This window comes from Camelus dromedarius, chromosome 24 (genome assembly GCF_036321535.1).
Source record: "Camelus dromedarius isolate mCamDro1 chromosome 24, mCamDro1.pat, whole genome shotgun sequence".
Lineage (NCBI taxonomy): Eukaryota > Metazoa > Chordata > Mammalia > Artiodactyla > Camelidae > Camelus > Camelus dromedarius.
The window spans coordinates 16,317,603-16,343,522 of NC_087459.1; the positions used below are offsets into that span (position 1 = coordinate 16,317,603).

Sequence of the window (25,920 nt, forward strand, 5' to 3'; positions counted from 1 at the left end):
TTGTTATTTGCTAGGGATATGATGGTGAGGAAGACAGTCCTTCTCCCAGTCAACAGGATATGTAAATCAACCACCAGGTAACATCTGAACTCCAATGGGAGCAAGGCTCTGGGCTAGGGTTTTTGAAGAGCAAAATCAAAATGGCGGAATAGACTGTGATTTCCGCTAGGGTAGGGGCTGATTTTCCCCAATAGCTTGTTGCTCAGACCTGGCACACAGACTCAATAAACTCCAATAAATGTTGATTAAACGGCCAGTTTGGTGTCATGTAACATTTTAGGAGTTTAATATCTATTATCTCACCTAATCCAAATAATGCCTTTATAAGGAAAATAGTATTACCTTTATGTTAGAGGTGAGGAACGGAAGGTCATAGAAGTTAAGTCACAATATGCTAAAGGTTAAGAAGTAAGATTTGAACCTTGATCTGTTTGGCTGCAAACCCTAAACTGCTTTTGGATATACCATAAAAATAGGAAGGGAGAACAGGTAGGAGGAAAGGGGAAAGGGAAGAAAAGGGAAAAGAAAATAAGATCCCTGCCTTTGAGGAGCTGTTGTTACTTGGCAAGGATATAAATACATGCAACATTTACTACCAATCACATGAATTAGATAATCCAGAAGAGTAAGGCATTACTATTACTGAATGAGAATGCTATGAGTCAGCAGTAAGAGGGTAGAAAATATAATGTATTTGGCACCAAGAAACCTGGTTTTGGTTCATGGCTCCAGAATTTTCCAGGTTTTTGACCCTGAACAGGGAATTTAGCCTTCTGGAGCCTCAATTAACTGACTAGCAAAGTGATAATGATGGTAATAATAAACTCACGGGGTGGTGAGGCTCAAATGTAATAAAAGAGGAAGTGCTTTGTAAACAGGTAAAATCCCGAGAAAATTAAATGTGCTTATTTCACAAACATTTATTTAGCAACTATTAGATTTCTTCATTTACTGGTAACATATTTATCTGCCACATAATGGAACAGCAGCTTATCACAAAGTGTGAGTTGCTTTTGGAGATGCAAGAGGGCAAACACCACAGCCTCCTTCTGGACCTAACTACTTCTCACTACAAAGTAACCTTGCCTGATCCAAGGGCTCAGCTTCATCTCAGGAGAAACGAGGACCCTCCCTTGGGCAAAAAGGCCTGGACCATGCCTCACTTACTGAAAGTTTGGCATATCGTCCATGGTTAAAAATACTTGGTAATGAATGAAGGAAAGGACAGGAAACAAAATGAAAGAAGGGAGAAAGGCAGGGAAGGAGGGAAGAAATGAAGCAAGTACGGAGGGATGGAAAGAAAGATGGAAGAAAGGAAGGGAGAGAGGGAAAAAAGGAAGGAAGGAAGGGGAGGGAAGGAACACTAAATTATATTAATCAGAAATATTTTATCTCCTAAAAATAAAAGGACTGTACAGTGGCCCTACAAAGGGAGGTTCTGTTTTGCTGCAGCTTAGAGTAGAAAAATCTGGTGTGCCCAGATCCAGGCCAATGCCTTACCCACAAATACCACTGCTTTCTTCCCTACGGGAGGACCAAAAAGGCCCTTCCGCCGTCGATCCAGCTTGGACATGATGATATCCTGGGTCTGACTTGCTGAGGTTCTGGCAGAGAAATTGATGCAGTTGGGCAGATAGGTATTTTTGGGAAGGTGGAGAAGGAAGTTGTTGGTGATGACTGATTTGCCAGTGCCTGTGGGTCCTACAAACAACACTGGAATCTCATGGTCCAGGTAGGTTTTCAAGAAGAAGGACTGCCGGGCCGTCTCCATTGTGGGGATGATGAGTTCTGAGACCTGTGCCACAAAGACATGGTGAGTCTTGGCCCTGGGCCCAGGAGACTGGGTTCTACCATTCAGCTCCATTTCTTATTTATCTTTATGATTTTGAGTATTTTCCCCCTCAGGGGCCTTACTTTCTTCATCTGTGAAATGGGGATAATAATGGCACCCAGGTCATGAGCTGTTTTGAGGATTAAATGAGATCATGCATGTAAAGATGGGCATTATTGTCCCTGTTTTGGAAATGAGGTCAAGAGCTAACACAGCAAGCTAAATGCAAGGATTTTAATCCCAGCTTGTTTGATTCCAAGGTCTATATTCTTAACCACTGAACTATCATAGTGTAAACACCAATTATAGTAAAGATGGGTCCATAGCTGCTGCCCTCTGAGACCATCGCCCTCAATCAACCGGTCTGCCTCACTCTGGGAAAGGTCCACCTCCCATATGCCATTATACTGCCTGTCTAAGGAGGGTGGGTGTGACCCTTGACCCTCATTCCCTGTGCTTGTTCCTCATCTGCTTTTCCCAACCCTCAGATTCTCGGTTCCTCCTATTAACCCCTTTCCAACGTGGAAACTGCAACAGTCTTGGGCTCCTGGAATCCCTGTTACTCTGGGTAGAACAGTTTACCTTAGCTCTGCTCCTCTGATCTTGAACTCTGTCATCAACCATTTGGCCACATTTGGTTCCTCCAAGGTGGGCAGAGGAAGGGGCAGTAAGATCTATATCATATGTTGAAGTTTCCTCATATGTCTAGACTGGAAGAGGCTAGTGAACATGGAGCCACTGTGTTGCATAACTCCAGGGAGCACCATTCACACTGTGGTTTATGTAAACGGTGCCCCTAAAGCAAAGCTAGACTATAATGCAAATGGTGCCAACAGAGACTCTGAAATATGGTGGCCCTGTGCATACTGGTATACAAAGGCTTGGCTCTTTCTGATAAATAATTTGATCAAAGGAAAGGGAGAAGAAGGACAAAGGAATTGAAGTGGCGAGGAAGAGATCAGGTATTGAGCTACGAATGCTTGGCCTGTAATATCCCCTCCAATCTTCCCAATAACCCTCTGAGGCAAGAGTATTATTAGCTCACTTTTTCAGATGAAAAAACTGAGACTGGAAGATTGCTGGCTAACTTGTCCAAAGCCACGTAGCCAGTAAAGTGATGCTGAATGCAGAACTAGGTGCTAGATGTTTGTTTTGCTACCAAGACTGGGAATTTAAAGCAAGTTGGGCTTCATAGATTTTTATTTTCAGGGGCTAGAACAATTGTTTGACAAAGGAAAAATTCCCAGCAGAACTAAAATATTCTCTGCAACGGACTCTTATGTGTATGAATCCAGCAAGACTTCAAACCCCTGGAGTTCAGGTGACTAAGCTCTTTAAGGAGAATTAAAGTTTATGGTCTCTGTGCTGGGCTTCACAACACAGCCTTCAGAGTGTGTCCTGAACTCAGCCTATGCTCACTCCTGCTTATTGCCCACTTTTCACAAGCAGCTGCTGTCCTGTCTGGTGTCTGATTTGGTTGTCAGTATTTCCGCTTTCCCATCCACCATCTACTACTCTACCTGGGGTCTGAACAATCTACAGTCACTCCCGGAAAGATAAATTATGTCCACTACCTACTGCAATAGAAGCATTAAAAGTCCCCATCTGGAAAAATCTTCCACAAGGAAATGAGCAGGGGTAGGGTGAAACTATTAACCAGTACCCATTTTTCTGAGAGTTCTGATGAAGGGAATTTTTCTCTGGGGACTTTGAAGAAAAGGCAAGGCTCCTTCCCGGCTGAGATGTCTTGAGAGGTGGACTGATGGCCACCTGGCATTATTGACAATGACAACAATCAGAATAGCTATGGCATTGACCTACCACTCAGTGTGTGCCACAAATTCATGTAGATTGTCTTCAGTCCTTGCAACCAACCTTTAAGCTTTTTTTTCTGCTATTGTGAAGGTGAGTAAACTGAGGCAGAGAGCATGAAGGCTGAGTAAGGAATCTGGGTCTCTCTGATTCTAACGTCCAGGAACTTGAGGGCTGAATCCAGCTCCAGTTTGAACATTTTTCTGAAGAAAGTTCTTAAAAATGCTAACACATACCTGAAGTTAGCCCCTCCACCTCAGAGAATATTTGGTCATCACCAAAGTTCCATGACCAGTAAGTCTCTTTTACCTTCGCATTTGCTGGGATAGTTTCCTCTTCTTTGGTAATATACTCCGTCCACGTGTACCAATGTCCGCCACCTTGCTTGAGGAAATAAAAATCATAGATGCTTCCTGGACCCAAAGAAACAGAACAGGCTATTAGCACATCAGGGGTTTACCTTTCACACTGAGGTATTTAACTCCCTCAGCCATAGGCATCTGAAAGGTGCAACTGCGAGTACTGGCATGGTTGTGTCACTGTATAAGCTGGAACAACACCTTTTAAAGAGTAATGACTTCATTACTTGTATGAAGATTATACGTGCTAATTATACAAATAATTATTTTTAATGATGTAAACAGGGAGTATTGAAAAGAACCAAAAAGGAAGGCAACAGATCACTCTGAATCTCCCATCCGGAGGTACCTTTTGATGGCATTCCTTCCAGCCCTCTCTCGAGGCACACAGACACATTGAAGATGGAAGGACCAGCAGGTGAAAGAAAGGATTCTATAAGAGTGGGATCATTTGATATTATATATCATGCATGCACTTTGTGTATAAATACACATGATTTATATTAATATATATATTTGGACTCTCTTTCTAAAATTTGGCCAGTTTTCCTGAACCTTGGTTCCATCCCACTCCAGACAGAGACATGCTCCACTCCTGGAAGATTCCGCTCACATTCCCCCACGCAGTGTGGAGCTCTAGAAGGTGCAAACCTGGTAGTTTCTCCCACTGCTAATAAGGTCCTACACGACCCCATGCAGGGGTTTCATGTTCAGGGGTTTCTCTCAGACTTTTTTTTGCTGCTGTCCAGTCACCACTGTAGTCTGCTTTTCTCAACACTGGTGATTACCAGTGAGAACACTCAGAATTTTGACAACTCATCCCCTGTCCTCTCAGCATCACATTTAGAAGGACCATGGGGTTGCACGTTCTGGGCTGAGAGATGCATGGGTCTTTTGTTTCTCCTCCTGTCCACTACTTTTCAATGTTTAAAGAATCAGGCTATAAACTTTTTTTTTTAAGTTACTGCTGGAGAATTTTTAGGCTTACATTTTTGTGATTGTTGTTGTTCATTTTATTAGGTATTAAAGGAGAGAGCTTCTGTTATCCTACGTCACTGCAGTTTTACCTAGAAGTCAATCTGGTACAACGCTTTTAGAAAGCAATCTGGCATTATGCTTACAGAGCTATAAAAATGTTCTCTAGTCTAAGTCAGAAATCCCATTCTGGGGATTTATCATAAGGAAATAATTCACAATGAAAATAATCTCTAAATGTGAGTATGCAGCACCATCTGTGACAGCAAAAAAATCTGGAAATAATTTAAATGTCCCACATTAGAAGACCAGTCAAAATTTTGTCTTATAAGATGAATAGGATATTTTTGCAGTCGTTAAAATGACAGTCACAAAAACTAAGTACTGACATAGGAAAATGCATTTAAGAAATGGTGGCATTTTAAAATAGAAGAATAAGAAATGGAATAGATACTGTATGACAACTATGTAAAGAGATGAAAGCAGATGGACAAGACAAGACGATTTTTTGAAAACTAAAATCCTTGTGACAGGGTGGTATAAACAAAGAAATATTTTTTTGATCATTTTTATTTAATAGAATTGAATTGTTTTTACAATAGAAAAGGAGACACAAAAAGCACGATTCAGAAAAGCATGTATCATCCCCTTCCCTTGCTGATGTTATTAGCTAGAGCTAATGTGTGGCTTGATACAGGAGCATTTAGGCCAAAGAGAGAAGGTCCAACTGAGTAGAAGTGGATTTACGGCTCTGTGCTCTTGGCCAAGATTACTATTTGCATATCTGTAAAATGGGCCTGATTTTATATCAAGCTTAGAGGATTCTGTGTGGAACGTGAATGAGGTACATGTGCCGGAGATTTAGCATCGCTGTGGGCACACAGAGAGGTACTTGAGAACGTCTATGTCCAGGTCTCCCTGGTCCTCATCAGAGTAGCACTCCCATTCTCTCTGCGCTGTGCTATTAACTCTGGTCCAGGTGCAGGGGTGGAGTGGGGAGGATAGCAGAAAGCCAGGAAGACAAACTAATTCTCATCACTTCTGGCCATCCTCTGCCCCAGCTCTGTTTTCCTCTCCTTCACTTGGGAGAATAAGGGAAAACTTCAACAGAGAAGTGAGTGGCTTTTCAAAGGACACAAAATGAACTGGTGAATGAAGGGACATTTAGCACTTCCTGGACAAATATAGGTCAATGTCAGATGATGTGAACCCAACCTTGAGAGAATCCCCCAAAGGACCATCTGCTTTCCTTAGTGTGTGCTCCCCGGCGCAGTTCCTTCAGCACTTACTTGAGAGATCCATTACCCACCCTGGCTCCCACGTCATGAAAAGCCCAGGAAGAAATGCCCCATGAGGTCAGAGAAGACCTCTCTGGACCTCTCACCATGAAAACGTTAACCTTTGTGGAAAGGCTAGAAAGGCATTTTAAACTTTTTAAGATGATAATAAGAAAGTATAATCCAAGCCAGATACATGAGGCCATATACTATATGATTCCATGCATTTGAAATGTCCAGAAAAGGCAAATCTCTAGAGAGCACATGAGTGGTTGCCTTGGGCTGACGATGGAAACAGAGATTAATTGAAAATGGGCATGAAGGAGCTTTGGGGGATGATGACTGTTCTAAATTTGTTCTAATGTTCCAACATTCTAAAATTGGATCAGACAGTTGCACAACTAGGTAAATTTACTAAAACCCACTGATTTGTTCCCTTAAACGAGTGGATTTTATGGTATGTAAATTATACCTCAATAAAGTTGTTATATAAAAAGAAATCACACTTGGCACTTAAAATATATCTTTGGACTCAAATGGGTTCTGGCTAACAGCTTTGTAATTTCCTACTGAAATACTTATGAAGGCACAAGAGAAAGAAGTGGAATGATGTCACTGAAAACAAAGACTGAAAGAATCTGGGCAGAATGTCCTCTAACCAGATAGTGGATGAGCTGGATTGAGAAATTTTATCTCAAGAGACTGCATGAGAAAGTGCAACAGAGTCCTCTGGGTATACGCCTAATGGCCCCTCCAAGATGCAGAGATGCAGGTGACATCCCCACACAGAAAATCAGGTAGCTGTTTCTTCCCCATGCCAGGTGCCACTCTGGGAGAACTGTCTCATTTCTTTCTCATCCTTGTCTCACCAGGCCATCTTCCTGCAGCTGATAGGGGCAGCAGGGTCCCAGACCACAATGAGTAAGGAGACAGTAGTGGCATCTTAAATTCAGCGAGGTACAGTCTTCCAAAGTAAAGAGCCACAGTCACCCCTCTGTTGAAAAATGTCCCTTTTTTGGAATGTTCACAGATGAAACAAATAAAAAAGCTGCCTCCAACAGATGGCATTAGGTGATCATTGGATCTTGGCCATCTCGTTGTTCCTGACTCTAAAGTAGAGTTTACAGAATTTGGGTTTATTTTTAAGGGTGGAGTTATGAATATTATTTGCCCTGATCATGTCCAAAAGTAGTGAGAATTTTGAAAACCAGCAGGAAGAAAGGTGTATGATTACCATGGAGACTGAAGTAAAGCTTAACTTTCCATGGATATGTTCACATCAATCACTTGTTATGTGTCATTCTACTTTTATGAACAGCTTATTCAGAACCAAACCTACTTTTAAGTAGAGTAGTTGTTACAAAAGAGGATATATGAAGAAACTAGATTGCAGTATATGCTGGAAATTATGGTTTTTCTTATACTGCATCAGTTGAATAGGATGTGAAGAAATAAGACAAGTCCGTCACAGTAGTTGGGAGATGCCGTACGGCAGAGTTACCTAGAAAATGAGTGGAAGCTGTGCCCATCATTAGCTGCCCAGCTGAAAGACATTGTTACAAAGTGGACCAAGAACGGGGTCAAGGGCACTTCATGTACCAATTTGCTGACACAGAGCATAGACAGATTGATTGTGAAGAATGGGGGAAGCAGAAAACAACACGTGGAACCTGTGAAAATATATTGCCATGTAGAAGAATATAATCTGGAGATTACACCTGAAGTGTATACTTCTGAACCTGGTTTAATGCAGGACTCATAACCAAATTTCAGGAAACCGTTTGGTATCCTAAATAGTGTGCAAAAAAGGTATCATTTTTTTTTTCATGAAATGGGAACAGAAAGCCATAAAGAGAAAACAGGCTTAAACGAAAAGGCAAGATGAGATTAAAAAAAAAGGAGATGGATGAGCTAACAGAGATGATAATGAGGTGGACAGCAATAAAAATTGCTAATGTTTATCTAACGCTTTCTGTGTACCATGCTTTATTCTAAGAGTTTTTACAAGTGTTAACTCATTTAATTCTTACAAGAATACCATGAATGCATACTATTATTATTGCTCTCATTTTGTAATTGAGGAAACTGAGAAAGGTTAATGAATTTGCTCAGGATCCCCTAACCAGTAAATAATTGGAGCCAGGACTCAAGCCCTGACAGTTTGACTTCATGGCCTGTGATTTTAATCATCCAGTAAAAAAGGACAGCAAAGAAACAAAAGATACAACAGAAGAATTAAAATCACTCAAGGCAGTAAAAGCATAATTGAAGTTGTGGGTGAATCATATTAAAATGAAAAATCTGTATAAAACAAAGGCAAGTTTTTTTGGCGGGGGAGGTTGAGCAGTTAAATTGTCTATATTCACAATAAGCAGTTAGGGATACACAAAACAATTAGATGTAAAATATGATGTCAAAAATGGTAATTCTGAGGGGAGGACAGGACAAATGCAGGGCTTTTAAAATACATTTGATGTAAAGAGATCAGCACCCTAAAACAATAACATACATATATATGTGAGTGTATATATATATATATATATATATATATCCATATAAAATCCTCATGGTAACCACAGACCAAAAATATATAATAGATAGACACACAAAAAGAAAAAGGAATTCAAACATAACACTGAAGATAGTCATCAAACCACAAGGGAAAAGACAATACCTGTTCATCCCTCTATCCATCCATTAAGGCATCTTATTTTTTGACACATTGCAAAGTAAACATAGACACTTCCTCATAAATACTTTAGCACATATATCATTAATTGTTCAATATTTATAGTTTTCCTTTTGATACAAAGTTTGCATACAATGAAACACACAAGTCTTCTGTTCAATCACTGACCAATCTGACAAATGCTTGTAACCATGTAACCCAAATCTCTCTCAGTATATACACTTTTACCCCAGGAAGTTCTATTATGGCCTTTCCTATACCTTCTTTTATAATAAAAAAGGTAAAACTATTTGGAATGTACATAAAGTATGATCCCCTTTTTGTTAGAGAAATACAGAAAAAAAGGAAGAAAAAATATAAAAAGTCATTATTTCTAAATTATAGGATTACCATTGATACTTACTTTCTTCTATTCCTTTCTTTGTATTTTTTAAATTTTATGTAATGGATTACTTGAGTGTAAGAAAAAAACAGTATAAGCTACTTAAAAGAACACAAACATGTTTCAATCTTTTAAAAGTAAAAGTCACACATATGAGAATATGAATAGATCATTAAAGTGATCGTTCTGAAGATAACGTATGTAGAAACATTATAAACATTTCAATATAGTAGTAATTATAATGACAAAATTCAAGAAAGTATTAATACCATAATCACAATGACATGACATGTGTAAACACACAGAACAGGACTAGAAGGGAGTTAAGAAAAAAAGAAGTGGCTGTATTTCTCATTCTGTTCCCTGGGGCCTGTTAGACTGATGAGATTATAGGTGATTTAAAAAATTACATCAACTTTTTCTAGATTAAAAATTAGTAGTTAAAGAGGGGTGGATATAGCTCAGTAGTAGGGCACATGCTTAGCATGCTTGAAGTCCTGGGTTCAATCCTCAGTACCTTCATTAAAAAAAATAATAAGTAAAAACTAATAGTTAAAATAACCCACAAGACCCTATCTTCAGGGTCACTCATCTCTACACACGTGGCCAGCTCTGAAGAAGCCAACCCGCTTGGGCAAGCTACAAAATTTTCCCTGGCTTTTGCAAAGGCCTCCCACAGGCCACACAGTTTGGTTGGGTTTGGAACATATGATCCAAACCACTATAGTAAGACAAAACAAACAAGTACTACATTACCTTTTTCTGGAAAGATGTTGTTTTTGGTGAGTTTGACACTTTTGGGTCTTGGGTTGTTATCATCCATACCCATGATCAGGTTGCGGAAAAAGAGATCAAATTTCTTTCTGCTGTCTGTGTTGATGGTGCCGGCTACAGTCCACACCAAGGCAAAGAGGAAAAGACCTTGCAGCCAGAGGAAGATCTGTTGGCTTGTCAAGCCTTCAAATAATTCACTTTCCTCCTCTTCTGTTCCCCTGATTTCATCTGAAAGCAAGAAAAAGGAATCTCAGGAAAAGCTGCAGAGTGCAACAGACATAAGTTGAGTAGTTTTGTCTGTGAGGGGCCTGGGGAGGGGACTGATACTGGCTGAGTGGCCACCATCTGCCAGATCCTTTATCCACAAACATTAAAATTTTTTTTATTGTGGTAAGATATGCCATCTTAACCATTTAAAGTTCAGTGGTATTAAATACATTCATATTGTTATGCAACCATCACCACTATTCATATCCAGAACTATTTCTTAGAGATGAGATCATAGTCTTTTTCTGACTGACTGACTTTTCTTAGCATAATGTCCTCAAGGTTTATTCCATGTTGTAGCATGTGTCAGAATTTCCTTCCTTTTTAAGGCTGAATAATATTTCACTGTCTGTATATTCTACACTTTTATCCATTCACTCACTGATAGACACTTGGGTTCCTTCCACACTTTGGCTACTGTGAATAATGCTGCTGTGAACATGGTTGCACAATACCTGTTTATGTCCCACTTCCAATTCCTTTGTGCTTATACCCGGAAACAGAAGTGCTATAACTGACTTATATGACCATAAGTCATATGGTAATTCAATGTTTAATTTTGAGGAACTGACAAACTATTTTCCACAGCAACTGTACTCTTCCATATTCCCACCAGCAGTGCACGAGGGTTCTGATTTCTCCACATCCTCATCCATACTTGTTCTTTTTGGTTGTTGATGTTGTTGTTGTTTGGATAGTATCCAGCCTAACAGGTATGAGATACTATCTCATTGTGGTTTTTGACTTGTGTTTTCCTAATAACTATGATGTTGAGCACCTTACCATGTGCTTATTAGCCATTTGTGTATCTTCTTTGGAGAAATGCCTCCTTAAGTCGTTTGCCTATTATTTAATCAGGTTATTTGTTTTTGTGTTGTTAAATTTTGAGTTCTTTATAGATTCTGGATATTCAGCCAAACCAAACCAAAAATCCAGGCTTCACAAGTGAATTCTACCAAACATTCAGAAAAGAGTTAACACCTATCTGCCTCAAACTATTCCATAAATTGCAGAGGAAGAAATACTTCCAAACTCATTCTATGAGGCTAGCATCACCCTGATACCAAAACCAGACAAAGACGTCACACAAAAAAAGAAAATTACAGGCCAATATCACCTATGAACATTGATGCAAATATCCTCAATAAAATATTAGCAAACTGAATCCAACAATACATTAAAAGGACCTTTCACCATTATTAGGTTGGATTTTTCCCAGATGCAAGGATTTTTCAATATCTGCAAATCAATCAATGCAATACACCACATTAACAAACTAAAGAATAAAAACCATAAGAACATCTCAATAGAAGCAGAACAAGCTCTTGAAAAACGTCAACATCCATTTATGATAAAAACTGTCTAGAAAGTAGACTTAGAGGGGACATATCTCAACATTTTAAAGGCCAGCCCCTCCCTTGAATAGAAACCAGTTACTCTAATCTAAGCCTCAGGAGGTAGCCTTAGAGAGAAGAAACAAGAACTGGTTAGAACCAACGAGGCCCAAGATGGCAGAGGATTTGACTTCCAGGGGACCTTGTGCTCCTTATACAGTCATTTTAATTAATGTATTAGCATGTTAAGTGACACACCCACGACAGCTGGTGATGCCATGACAGCAACCAGAAAAGCCCATACAAGGATGGGGGGAAAAAAGGCGACTGGCTCCAGCACACCTGGATGGAGGACATGATGGCAGAAGCTTCTAATAAAAGTCCACATGGCCTGACCTGAAGCTGGTGCTGTCTCCACTGACCATCTTGGCTAACAACTCCCCACCTGAGTGCTTTCCTTCCTTTTCCTCTTCTGAGCAGTAAAGTAGCTGTTCATTTTGTCCCTCTGCCTCTGGTGCAAATTCTTTCACAGCCAGCAGCCAGGACCCACACTTTGGTGGGCTTCCTAATGTAGGGGTCTCATGATCCATTAACAATAATATTGCATGCAATTACTGTGCTTCTAAAAATACTGCTTGTAATTTTAATTTTAGAAAATCAAAAAATATTTAGCTAAAGAAATTCTCCACTCAACTGTTTCCCATGTTACTTAAAAAAAAATCTACACCTATAATGCCTTTGGGAGAGATGGGCTGAGAAAATATGTTCAGAAATATGTAGCAGAACTTGTAAGAAGCTCCATCTTGAGTTTGAGCTATGTGTGATCTTGAAAAAGAAATGGCACCCAATAAAAGTTCTCCAACGGACTCATCTTTTGTCATTTCCAGTAGAATTCAGTGAAATTTGATTCATGTGAAATAGTTATAAAGAACTTCTCCAGGGCATGTATTTCAACGATTCATTTAAACCAGTGGTTCTCCATGTCCTGGGGAAGTTCCCTAGTTTTGGAGACTAATGTGATCAGTTTTCTTATAGTATATATATGTGTTTTGTGAGTTCACATTTTGTAGTATACGTTTCCTTAACATGGGAAAACTTCCTATTTTATTCTTTTCAGAATCTTTTCTTCTGACATACATTCATATGTATTATCTAAATACATTCTTCCCCAGAATATCCCTGTTAGGTAAAGAGGAACAGGAATTATCACTCCAATTGTGTGGATGAGGAATCTGAGACAGAGGAAGAATGGGCCAATTTGCACACGAATACCCAGGAAGTCAATGCAAGATCAAGCCAAAATATATGGGCTCTTCACCAAACTCCACTATCTACACTCAAAGGGTTTGCTTGTTCTAGACCATAACGCTGATCTCACTGTAGCTCATGGCGGGAATAATAGAGGTGGGAGCAGAAGAAACAGCCAAGGTACACTAGAGCTTCACCTGGCTTAAGAATAGCAGGGTAGTACTTACCCAGCAGAGAGGAGTACAGTCTCATCATTGAGAAGGCAAGGTGGATGGGAGATGTTTGGACCACAAATTTACACTGAAGTCGAATAAATTCCAGGCAGGGCTGGATAAGCCACATGAACATATCACTGACCTGAGAGTAGAAAGTGAGATTTGATGTTATCAAAAAGTGTGTTTAAGACCAAGAGCTTGGTACACCTTGAGGGGGCTGAAGATGTTGTTAAGACTGCTGATTATTTTTGAGTCTTGGTATATTAAGGAAAGTCCATAGGCACCAAGACCCCTGCCCCTGTTTCCTATTTAACAGACTGTGCAGCCCACTGGCCATCTCCACCTGTCTCATTCCAGTGAGCTGAGAAGCTTGGAGCCACTATGGATCAGCTACAGGATGCATGAAATAGTTTTAGGACCCAGCCACTGACTTTATTTCTATAAAAAAAATGTTAGGAATTCTAAACAACTGATTTGCAAATGACTGACTGGCATTTATAAGGCAGAACTCCTACAGAAAGTGGCCATAGGAAGTTTGGACTCATTTTCAGTAATTCCCCATATGCATGTACAAATATACTTATGGGTGAGTATGATGATTCTTGTGTCTTGTCTCTGCTTCCCATCCCCATTTACTCTTAAAAAATTACTTGAATCACTTTCTCCTCTTATTTTAGTGTTTTTTTTTTCATTTCTGTTATACTTTTATTTATGACTCTCACTGTAAGTTACCTTATCTTTTTTTTTTTTAAGTAGGCAGGTCATCACTAAAATACACCGATAGGTGGTTATACGTGGGTATGTGTACTTGTATGAGTGGACACATGCATGTATATGTATAGATGACTATACATGAGTACATGGATGTGTGGTATGGTCATTTAGTCAGCAAATATTCATTTTGCATCTGGTAAACATACTGTAGTTGATGCTAAGGATAAATGATGAACAAGATAGACAACAACTTGTGGTTTACAGTCTGAGGGGCAGGGGAGACATAATAAATAACAAAACAAGCAAGGAAATGAATAAAATATTTATAAATCATGGGATGTACCAGCAGGAAACAAATAAAGGTATTACAATGGGAAATAACATGAATGGTTTAACAGGGTGGTCAGGAAGGCTGCTTGGATGACAAAGGTGAATCATCCCTTATGAGAATAAATGGGGCAAGATTTCCAAAAAGAGGAATAAAGAGTGCAAAAGCCTTGAGGTGGTGAAACATGGGATTTTCTAGAAATGGAAACAAGATCCCAGGGCTGGATGGTAATGAGCTGAAGCTGAGAAGAGGGTAGGTAATGAGGTTGGAGAGGCAGGCAGGGCATGGCCACAGTCTCAGAGGCCCTGATAAGAAGTCAGACTGTGCTAGGACACTGGGAAGTCCCTGAAGGTTTCCTGTGCATGTGTAGACTGAAGTCTGACTGTGCATGTGGACGTGTCTGTATAAATAAACATGCCATGTCTATTGTACATGTATGTAAATGTGACAGGAATGGGGCAGTCCTAGACAGTTCCCGAGAGTTTTTCCACAGTGGGAAGAGACCCCAACTCAGATCCTTCTTGGCTTCTGCAGGGGGAAGCTTTGCTAGGGAACCCTGTTAACGCAGAGAAAGACAGGAAACACCACAAGTACTGGTTCTCCCTTCCTGCTTCCCTCACCTAACCTGAACGTTCACACCTCTTTAAGGAAAAGAAGAAGAAAATGGACTCTTAGTAGCTGCATTAAGAGAATTTCTAACTGGTTCTGGCTCCCTAGATATGGGAGGTATGGAGTCTAGGTCACAGGGGTGGGAAGTGGCCATGAAGAGAGGAACCTAGCCTGGTTCATCTCTAGAGCAACTTCCAGAGACATTTCTGCTTGTGGGCAATGGGGAAAGGGGCGACATTCCAGCCATCATACAGAACGTTTCTCAGGCAGCAGCATTCTCCACCGGGGAGCCAAGGAGTAATGAAGAAGGTGCAAGAGAAAGGAGAAATTGACCACACCACCCCTTCCCCACCACGTGGAGAAGAAAGCTGGCAAAGTGGCAGGCAGCCAGGAAGCAAGATAACTGGGGACAATCAGGGAATTCCCGGCCCCTTCTTGCCTCCTCTAATTATGAATATGAAAGCGATCCTAGAAGGCCTTTGAGATGTGGAGTAGGGAGATAGGGAGGGGCATGAAGGAAAGGGACCAGAGGGTCTCACCAATTCCTTGTGCTCCTCGGTGAGACGGGAAGGCAGGGTGTCCATATATGAATCCTTCAGGGGCTTCCAGCCCAGCTGATGGGGCTCCATGTAGATCATCCCACATCTGGCAAGCATAAACAGAAGGCCAGCTAGGTCCACACCCAGATCCCAAGCATGTAGGGGTGAGGTAAATGCAGGCAGTCATGGTGAGGTAAGGGGCTGGAGCCTGGGTTTAGGCACAGACCCTCACCAGCTCCAGGCCAAACGAAGGATGCACAGACTTTGTTAGGAAAGGGTGGAGACCAGTGCTAAGAGTTGGGTCTTGAGAATCAGACACCTAGATTCAAATCCCAGCCCCAGACCCCACTAATTGAGTGACCTTGGGCAAATTTCTTTACTGTCTCTGAATTTCTGTGTCCTTGTTTCTAAAATGAAGAATATAAAAATATGTAGCTCATAAGGCTATTGTAATGGTTAAATGAAATGCCAATAAAGAATTTAGTACCATGCCTAGCACACAGAAAACTCTTTATCAGTGGAAACTATTATTATCATTACCATAATGTTAGTATATTACCACATATTGACATGTTAACATTTAGCACTCCCCCCCCAATTCTGTTACATCTTAGCACTCTCTCATTTGTTCCTAATATTGGCTTCCATTTATTGAGCACCTGTGGTGTGTTAGCCACTATGCTAAGCCTTAATGGCCTTCATCTCTATATATTCCTCTTCATGGTCTATGTTTTAGACATGAGGAAACTGTAGCTCAGAGAGGCTAAGTGACCCGGAAGAGGTCACACAGCCAGTAAGTGGTGTGGCCAGAAGGGGAGCCCAAGTTGGTCTAACTTGTCAGGTGTTCTTTCTACTCCCTTACATTGCCTTTGGAAATGTGGGCTGATTTTATTTTATTTTATTTTATTTTTTATGGACTGCAGGTACATGATTGGGTTAATTATCATCTTTGGCATACTCCTCATTAACCCATGCATAGCCTTTCTTAGTTAATTGTTTTCAATAATGTAATAAGTGCCCATGAACCCAACACCCAGACAGAAGCTAGGGCTTGACAATAACTTTTATTTAACCATATGGTGTCTCTTATCCTCTCCCCTGGCTTTACCATCTGAGGTTACATAGAATCTTGAATCTCATGTTCACCTGTCCCTTGATTTCTTTCCTTCTTATATAGTTTTACAGTATACACACACATATGTGTGTGTGTATACTTAGTTATCCATATAGTTGCTTGTCAATACAGTTCATTTATTTTGAATGACATATAATATTACAATTTGTGATTCTATTATATTTTTTCATTCACTCCTGATAATGGGCACTTGGGTTATTTCCAAGTGTTTATTACTGTGAATTGCACCATTATGAAAATTCTGGTATATGTCTCCTACTGTACAAGGGCAAAAGTTTTTTTGGGTATACACTTAAAAGCAGAATTTTCGGGTCATGAGGCATATGAAGGTCCAACTTTAGGAGATAATGTCAAGCTCTTTTCCAAAGCACTTGTCTGATTTTGGACTCCTACCAGCAGTGTGGATTGAGGACGGATTTTATGACAAATCTGACTAACAAGAAGTAAGGTAGGTGATCTGCTAAGAGCTTAATCATGTTTGTGGATTTTTCGAGCTCTCCCTCCTGCTTAGGGCTAGTGAGGCCCTGCCTTCCCTCAGGGCCCCTGCAAGCTGACCGACCTGCTCACTGTGGCTGGGGAGGCCTGCTCCAGGTCAGCAGGCTCGAAGATCAGACTCATCTTGGAGCTCATCTGGATAATCTCTCCACTCATTAAACACAGCTGAAGGTACAAAGCAGAGGGGTAAACGGCAGCAAAGGGGTTATATTCCATTTGCAAGTGAAAGGCCTCAGTGGAGGCAGAGATGGTTCGAATTCATTCAACAAACATTTCCTGAGCACCTACTGTGCTTCAGGCACTGTGCTAGCTGCATAGAATAAAACAGACAAATATTCCTGTCCTCTTGGGGTTTGCATCCTGCTGGGAGGGGACAGATGATAAGCGTATTATGTATTACATACAATGATGAACGTGCTTTGGAGAAAAGTAAAGTAGAAGAGGGGGTTGGAGAATGCTGTGTCTGGTCAGCTGTAATGTTAAATAAGGTGGGAGAGCCAATGCATTGCAGCCTTAGATGAAGAATCTAGACGCTATCAGACTGTAGCAAGTTTCGTGGCTCCTTCCTCAGTGTTTAACATAGAACGTAACTGCACATTCCATTCTGTTTCATGTGCTCAGCATTCCCGCAAAGACTCCTTTTAGAATCCCTCACGGACTGGTCCAGGGTTAGAGCAACAAGAATACCTCCACAAATCCTTTTTGGAACGGACAGAAAGACTATCAGAAGTCCTTGTGTTCAGCAGGCATTTTCCTGTAGGAAGTAGTGCAAATACACAGGAGAGCCTCTGGGTATATACACTCAGTGGGTGGTGCTGCTTCTCATTTGCCAACAAGGATTTAAGGCATAAAATGGCCTAAGGCCTTGGTCTCAGGTGGAAAAGAGGAAATCTCTACTGTTCCCTGCCGCTCATCCTAAAATGTGGTTTAAAAAGTTCCTTGCATGTTACTTGGTTCACATCAAACCCATCTGGAAACTGGCCATTGCTTGCAACCCCAGGAAGGTCACAACTGTTAGGGAACTGACACCACTAGCAGTGTCATTTCTGAGTTTCAAGAAAAGTAAAATAGACCCAGACGGGTGACAGTAGTTTGGTTTCTTCCAGAGCCGAGAAGAGCCATCAGGAAATTCAATTATGACTCTTTATACTTCTAATCTCAAGACCAACCATTTCAATACATTTGTACAATCAGTTTACATAACACAGTCCAAATCATATAATAAAACTTACTTCTATTTTTGTATGTTATATAATCAAAGTTATGCACATGCTATAATTAGTATATGTATGTAATTTATCTAATTAGGCCCTTCCATCGTCGAACATGACTCACTCTTAGTCATAAAATTTAAATGCAGCAGGAAAATATATTTTGATTTGATAATGATGTGCATTCAGTGTAAGAACTCCTCCTTGAAATGGCAATAAATATTATTATTACTTTTTTTTTTTTTTACTTTAAGTTATATAGCACTTACTACATGCCAGGCAGTATGATAAGCAGTTTGCAAATATTAACCTATCTAATCTTTCTAACTTCATTATGATGTAGACACTGTTATTCTCATTTTACAGGTGATGAAACTGAGGCACAAGAGACTAAACAGCTTGCCTGAAGTCACACAACTGGTAAGTGGCAGAACAGGATCTGAACCCTGGTTATCTGGCTCCAGCGTCTAAGGTCTTTAGCCACTTTGCTTACTGTGGTGGAGTGTATTTCCCAAAGATTGCTGCAACACTATCTCTTACCCCACGTGCACTTCTGCCATGTGACCTTGCCCACTTCCACTGAGAGGTGGAGTCTATTTCTCCACCCCCTTGAATCTGGGCAGGCCCTGTGACTTCTCTGACCAATGGAATTCAGAGAAAGTGATGCTGTGTCAGTTCTGAGCATGGCTCTTAATTGCCTAGAAACTTTCACTTCTTCCCTCTTGGAAATCAACCACCATGGAATAACTGCTACTACTCCAAGACCACCAAATGAGAAGCCAAGCCATGTGGAGAGGTATGGAGGACACGATGCTGCTTGAGAGAAAGAAATGCACAGAGACAGACAGAGGCAGAGAGAGAGTCACAGAGAGACGGACAGGTCAAGGAGCAATGAGCTCCCAGATACTGAGTGAAGAAGCTACCTTGGATAGGGCTCCTCCAGCCCTTGCTGCCCCAGCTGACATCATGAGGATTAGCTGAGCCCACCTGAGCCCTTCCAAAGTTTATTATCTACAGTATCATGAGCAAAGTTAAGCCACTAAGTATTAAGGTAGTTTGTTACACAGCAATGGATAACCAAAACACATCCCATACATCAGGTACTAGGTATGTGCTATCTTATTTAATTACTGGCATTCCTATTTTATTGCAACCTTTTTACAAATGAAGAAACTGAGGTTCAGAGAAGTTATGTGACTTGTCCAATACAACAGCTCAACTGTAGAGCCAGTGGTCCAATCTGATGCCAGCACCAAGGCTTTTAATCACTATACAGCATTGTGTCTAGCACACACAGTTTAACTACTACAAGTATAAACAAAAGCATAATTCATGAATTGATAACTGTTACTTTCTTGTGGGGCATTTATTCTTAGTGTAGTAAATGTATATATTATATACTTCTGGTCAATCACTCACTTCAGTAAAAGAGCTTGTACCCCATCCATCCATGTAAAAGTGATATCAGACTTAGCAGGTACCTTTTTATTGTCATCCAGAACAGTGTTCATATTCTCAATCCAAACAGCATCCACTGGCCCATCAAATATAATCCACTTGCGGTCATCAGACAAAGAAGATGCTTGCTCCCGGAAAGCATTGGCGAGGACACCATCTGTCCACTCATGGCTCGCTTGGTCAAAGCACCCATACAGCTGCCCCATGGTGATAGCCTTGGGGTTAATGATCTTGTACTCGACAGCAAATTCCTCCATCTGGTTGGCTGGGCAAAAAAGGTCCAACACAAGGTACGAAGGCTCTGGTGAGACCAGAGCATTATACGAGAGATAACGCCAAACCAAAGACCAACCAATTTTTATGAATGTGCCATGCCAGGACAGTCCTTATAAAATCTGTACTCAGTCCATATAAAAATTGGGATATCTGGATAGGCAATGTCTTAAGTTTTAGGCTATTGTAGCCATTAGTTTCTCACCATATTGTCTTCTGTGGCTCATTTCAAATAGGGCAAATGTGACAGTCAGATATAAAGAAGTCTGCCTGGGCCTAAAAGAACTCAGGCAGTAAAGGAGAGAAATGTCACATAATCAGGTCTTTTTATGCACCCTAGAAAGAAACTTCGCTTTGACTTGAGATGAAGAAAGAGCTGACAGGTAAAAGATTCTGGAAAAAGATGGTTCCTTTTCTCTATCTGAGGGGCTAGCTTAGCCCTGAAACCTCTTCTTTAGCTGCTCAGTAAGTGTCCCCTGAGAAATGGAGCACCAGGACACAACCGGAATATACAGGCTGATGGATGGCCAGAAAATAACTACACTTCTACATGATCCTTCAAAGTAAGGAAAAGTTGGAGTGCCTGAGCCATGAACTAAATAAAGATCCATTTCTGCAGAATCCGAGGCAAAGACAAGTAAGGAGATAGCCTCCTTTCCCTTCGTTCAGTTTCCTAAACTATGTTCAGTGCCAAAATTATTATTTATTTGAAATGCCCAAATTAGTTCTGAAGGTCAAGTTAGTGCCCCAAACAAAAACCCCCAAAATCCAACAGTAACTCGATCATCACATATTAGAAAAAAATGTTAAAATGAAGCATACTGGAAGGGATCATGTAAACACAGGCACAACAAGGCACTGCTTTTCAAAACCACAGGCTTGTGTTTTATGGAAGAAAAAAACCCAAAACTATTTCTCTGACAATAATTTTACTTGCTGAGTGGGCACTGCATGAAGTTATTTACCTGCATTATCTCATTTAATTATCACAACAATCCCATTTTACAGCTGAGGAAATGGAGGCAAAGAGAGGTTTAGTCATTTGCCCAAGTTTTGGGTCTGATTCAAAAGTCTGTGGTCTTCCACATTAAATGGAAGGAAGGAAGGAAAAAAAGGAGGGAGGAAGGGAGGGACGGAGAAAGGGAGAGAAGAAGGGTGCATGGGAAGCAGGGAGAGGGAACTGAAGGGAGAAAAAGAGAAAAGGAAGGGAAAGAAAGAGAAGGGAAGAAGGGATGGAAAGGAAAAAAGGAAAAGAAATGAAACCATTCAACGATCTGCTTTTAGAATCGTTTTGTTTAGGCTAGTGGCAGGAATTTCTCTCATTGGGACATCACTAGAGAAGCCACTGTTCAGTATTTGAGAAAATTCCTCCAGCCTTTACGACATGCACATAAAATCTCCTGTTAGAAGTTTTCCCCCTCTTTATTTTCAGCCTGTGGATCTCTGTGTGCCATGTTCTATTTCTGGCTCTAATGTCACGATCCAGGGATGGCAAAGCTAACAGCTTGGCATCATCTCAACAGAGCCAGTCAACTGAGTGGGGAGTCCTGTCCCCCCTGGAAACTAGGGATGTAAGCTTTACCTTCGTGTAAATCACCCAGAGCTGCAGCCAACACTTTATAAGCACAGGTCTTGCCACCCATGGGGTCTCCGACAATCATATAGCCATGTCTTACCAGCATCATCTCATAGATCTGGGAGGAGACATCATATAAGAAGTTAATCATTGCAAACCTCCCAGCACTGTAAGTTAGAAGTCAACAAGGAATGAGGGGTCAGATGGGATTCCCAGTCACTTCTACCCTTGAGGAACTGTTATCATTTTTGTCATCTACTGGTTAAATATCTTTTAGACGAATATGTGTGTGTCTCAAGATTATTTAAGGGATGGGAACTATTATTTGCTCTGCATCTATCTATGTGTTAAGCATCAAGTGACTTACCTAAGTTATTTCATTTAATTCACTCAGGTATCATTAACTACTTTCTGATGCAGAGAATACAGTCCAAGAGGGGTTAACTAACTCGCCCAAGTTCATATTGGTGCAACCAGGATTTGGCCACAGGGCTCTTTGACTTCAATGCTGCTTATCTTTTCATTATACCATTTCCACTTGCTTTTAAAGAGGAAAAGGAAACAGTAGTCATTTTAGCAAATTGTATTTCTATTGGAAATTTCCTTTCTTAAGGCCTAAATGCTCTTCTGACTTGATTGGAACTCTCAATAGATGAAAATGTATTTTCTGAGCCAGGGCCAATGCTATAAAATATAAATGACCTTCCGGGTAATTTTAGCCCCTACCCTTGAGAATAGACAGCTAAGCGGAAGCTCATTTTTGAATTTTCTAATTGTACTGTCTGTGACAAGCAGTCGATGAGAGTTGAAACACATGCTTTGGTCATTTATATTCATGTGAAATGTTTTAGCTCTCTTTTTCAGACTGAGAGGCTTTTAGCGAAAAGGAATGCATGAAGCTTTTTATTTCAAAGGCTAAGTTCTCATTATTTTTCATTTTGGAGGTGGGTTATACAGAGAGTCTAAGTGAGGACAATGGGGGTGGTACAGGAAGGGACAAAAGTCAGTCAGTAAATATTTGTAAACACCTATTATGTGCCAGATACTGCTCTAGATTCTGTTGACACAGCAGAGAAGAAAACAGCAAAACCCCCAACCATCAAGTAAGGTTTACAGTCAGGTAGACTTGAAAGACATTTAAGGCTGAATAAAGATGAGTGGAGTTGACCGTGTATTAGAAATAAGAAAGAAGAAGGCACTTATGATTCAACAGCCTCTTATCTTCCTCCTCACACACCTTTAAATGGATTATCAAGGTATAAATATACAAAAGGGAAGGTGATTCCATATATCTTGTTTTTGAAAACTGGTACTAAACTATGTAAAAGTTCATGTGTACATCTGCAAACTACTTTGAGATACATAAAAAAGTAAGAAAATGAATGGATGGATAGGTAAGAGGCAAAGTATCATAAAATGTTAACTGTAAAATCTAGGTGGTGGGTACATGGGTGTTCTCAGTACAATTCTTTCAATTTTTCTGCAAGTTTAAATTTTTCCATAATAAAACACTGGAAATAAAAGCTCATGCCTAATTAAAAAAAATAGTCCACCTATAAAATCCCAATGAATAGATTGGGATTCACCATTGGGTTCAATGAATTGTATCAAAACTAGCACGCTTAATGATATAGTAGGGAAATTTTTTTTTTTTTAAAGTAGGCAGTCTGATCTCAGAATCTGGAGACATGGCTCCTACCTTGACCTTTAATTCTAAATAATGTGATTTGGGGAAATGATGCTTTTGATGTCTGTGGAGATGTGAGGTTGATATTGGTATATAGTAATCAGGGACTACATCTAGCACTTTACATACTTGTCTCAAAATCACTCTGTGGGGGAGTTTTACACCTTCCATTTCACTGATGAGGAAACTGGGGCTCAGAACGGTGGACTAACTTGCCTAAAACCTCACAGCAAAATAACTGATGGGAGGGATAGGTCTGTATGAGTCCAAATCCGTTCCCTCTCTGGATGCCAGTGTTCTTATGGAGCCAGGACTAGGTGGTATATAAGGTCCCTTGTAGTTCCGTCTGTGATTTTGCAGAAAAAGTATATTTGGGGCTTATTTTATTAAGTTTACTATTTTAAGTTTTACATAGAAAGTGACACCAGGGAAGGATCTCTGAAATTAGCATGAAGCTCCCCTAATATTCTCCAGGGTCAAGACAAGACATCTGTGGTTTGCCTGCCCAGCATCCTTTCTCTCACCTCTTGGTAGCGGCACCCAGACCCTTCCTGAGGGACCACCACTTGGTGGTTCAGTCCCCCTGACTTGGGTGGCTCTGACTCCATCTCCACTTCTGGCAGAGGTCGCGTGGTTATGGTCTACTTCTTAGGTCTGTAATTGGCTCAGGGATGGTCATGTGACTTTGTCAGTGCCATTCAAAGCCAACCCTGAGACTTTTGCGAGGGCACTCAGAGAGTGATGCTCTATTTTTCCTTCCGGGCTTGAACATGGGGCTAGAATCTAAGTCTGAGGCTACTGGAAGCCCAGCTGAGAATGAATGTTTCATGCAGAGAGAGGCAGAATTCAGAAATGAAGAGACGCAGATTTCTGATGACATTATCTAAAAACCTGTCTCCTCTGATGCCTGAGGCCAACATATTTCTGGACTTTCCAAGTTAGGTAAGTGAATGAATTCCTTTTTGTGGACTAAGGCAGTTTGAACTGGATTTCTGTCATTGGAAACCAAAAAAGTCTTGACTAATTCAAAGTCTAATGCCCTCAAAGGTTCTGTTTCATCCTCAAATTGAAAAAAGAAACTCCAAGGAAGATGGGCATAGGAAAAATATTGGACTTTAAACGTCAGCTCCTGGGAGTGAAAACTGAAGGCACGGCAGATTGTTAAGTGTCTTCATCTCTACCTCTGTCTCTAACCAGGCACCTCTGATTGCCGTCAGTTCAATTCCAGTCTACCACAGTTCTGTCTAACTCCTGACCTCAGCAAACAGTGAAACAGGTACATTCCCACATGGGTACAAGGAACCAACCTGGATAATTTTCCCAATAAACCAAGGTACTGGCTGGAGTTTCATCTTTTTGATGTTTTCATGCAACACTTCCATAAAAACTTCATAGTCTGGCTTTGGAAGAACAACTCCAGGAAACAAATCTGATATAATTCCCTGTTAACAAAAATTCAAGATGTGGAAAGGATAAATGATAAGACCTCAACAGTTTTCTAAAATGGGATCTACAGACACCAGGAATCCTTGGAAAAGTCCAAACCTCATTTTTCCTATACCAAAACTTACCCACAGTTACAAATTCCAACATTATCTGTTAAACTCGATGCTCCTTCCCCCAAATTTTAAAATATTTAATAAGCCTGTGCTTATCTTTCAGTCATTGTACCAGGCATGAACGAGACAGTCGGGATTTCTGCCCTTAAGAGTTTACAGCCTGGTAAGATAGATAGGCATTAAAATAATTACAAAAGGAAACTAATTTCATTTGATAAAAACAACTACTCATATCCAACAGCATATATTGTCCTATCAGTGAAACTGTTTTTGTTAAAATCAGTAATTAGGGATACTGCTATTACCATTCTTATTTAACATTTGGGGAAAGGTATCTGGCAAAGGCGATGCTGGCTAGAGAATGGAGAGGGTGTCAGGAGATGGAAGAGGATGTGGACAAGGTGCCAAAGAAACCATTTCATCTGCGGAAGCAGAGTCTCAGTGCTTGGCCAAGGTCGCAAACCCCTGCCTACCTGAAACAGAGGGACATCTTGAGCCAAGAACTTGGCCAGGTTGACATCAAGCAAGGCCCGGAGTAGCAGGACACTCTCATTCTCCTCTGGAAACTTGAGCTTCAGGTTGCCAGCGGCGGTGAGCACGGACTTGACGGCCCGCATGCCATAGTCATAGTGATGCTGGGAGGAGAGCTGCTCAGAACACAGGCGGTAGGTTGCAACAATCTTCTGGGCAAGACTGGGAGGGCAAAGACATGTCTGCAGACCCTCCGGAGAGGACCCCGTCCTGCTCAGCAGACATTCCCAGCAACACGCTTGTGCCCCGTCCCTTCAGAAACCAGACTTGCCCACAAACTTGATGGAGAAACCCTATCATTTGAAGATCTCTTCATAGAGTTACCATAATGAGCAAAGGACGCACTATAACCCTCTCTCAAAGGTAGGATAAAACAGCAAGCACATGCATATGTATAACATATACTGTACAAGAAATTATGTGTATATGCTTTTATGTGTATATAAGAATGTATATGTAAACCACACACACACACACACACACACACACACACACACACACACACACACGGGATGATTACATCAAACTATTAACAATGTTAATCCCTGGAGAGTGGGACTAAGGGTCACTGAGGGGACACTTATTTTTGCACAACTGTAACATTACAATTTTTTTCAATAGCCATTTTTTTTTTAATTTAAG

At 40.7% G+C, this 25,920-nt stretch overlaps 1 protein-coding gene across 1 annotated transcript in view; it reads right to left on the bottom strand.

Moving 5' to 3' along the window:
- Nucleotides 1-25,920, bottom strand: part of DNAH3 (dynein axonemal heavy chain 3) — a 150,344-nt gene that overhangs the window by 50,334 nt on the left and 74,090 nt on the right. Inside the window, exons 35-44 of the mRNA XM_064478501.1 lie at nt 25,221-25,440; nt 24,496-24,630; nt 21,508-21,619; nt 19,676-19,917; nt 17,048-17,148; nt 15,354-15,459; nt 13,176-13,305; nt 10,082-10,327; nt 3,953-4,056; nt 1,501-1,795 (exon numbers count right to left, since the gene is read on the bottom strand). Coding sequence (XP_064334571.1) covers nt 1,501-1,795; nt 3,953-4,056; nt 10,082-10,327; nt 13,176-13,305; nt 15,354-15,459; nt 17,048-17,148; nt 19,676-19,917; nt 21,508-21,619; nt 24,496-24,630; nt 25,221-25,440 — 1,691 coding nt within the window. The remainder of the gene's footprint in view (nt 1-1,500; nt 1,796-3,952; nt 4,057-10,081; nt 10,328-13,175; nt 13,306-15,353; nt 15,460-17,047; nt 17,149-19,675; nt 19,918-21,507; nt 21,620-24,495; nt 24,631-25,220; nt 25,441-25,920) is intronic.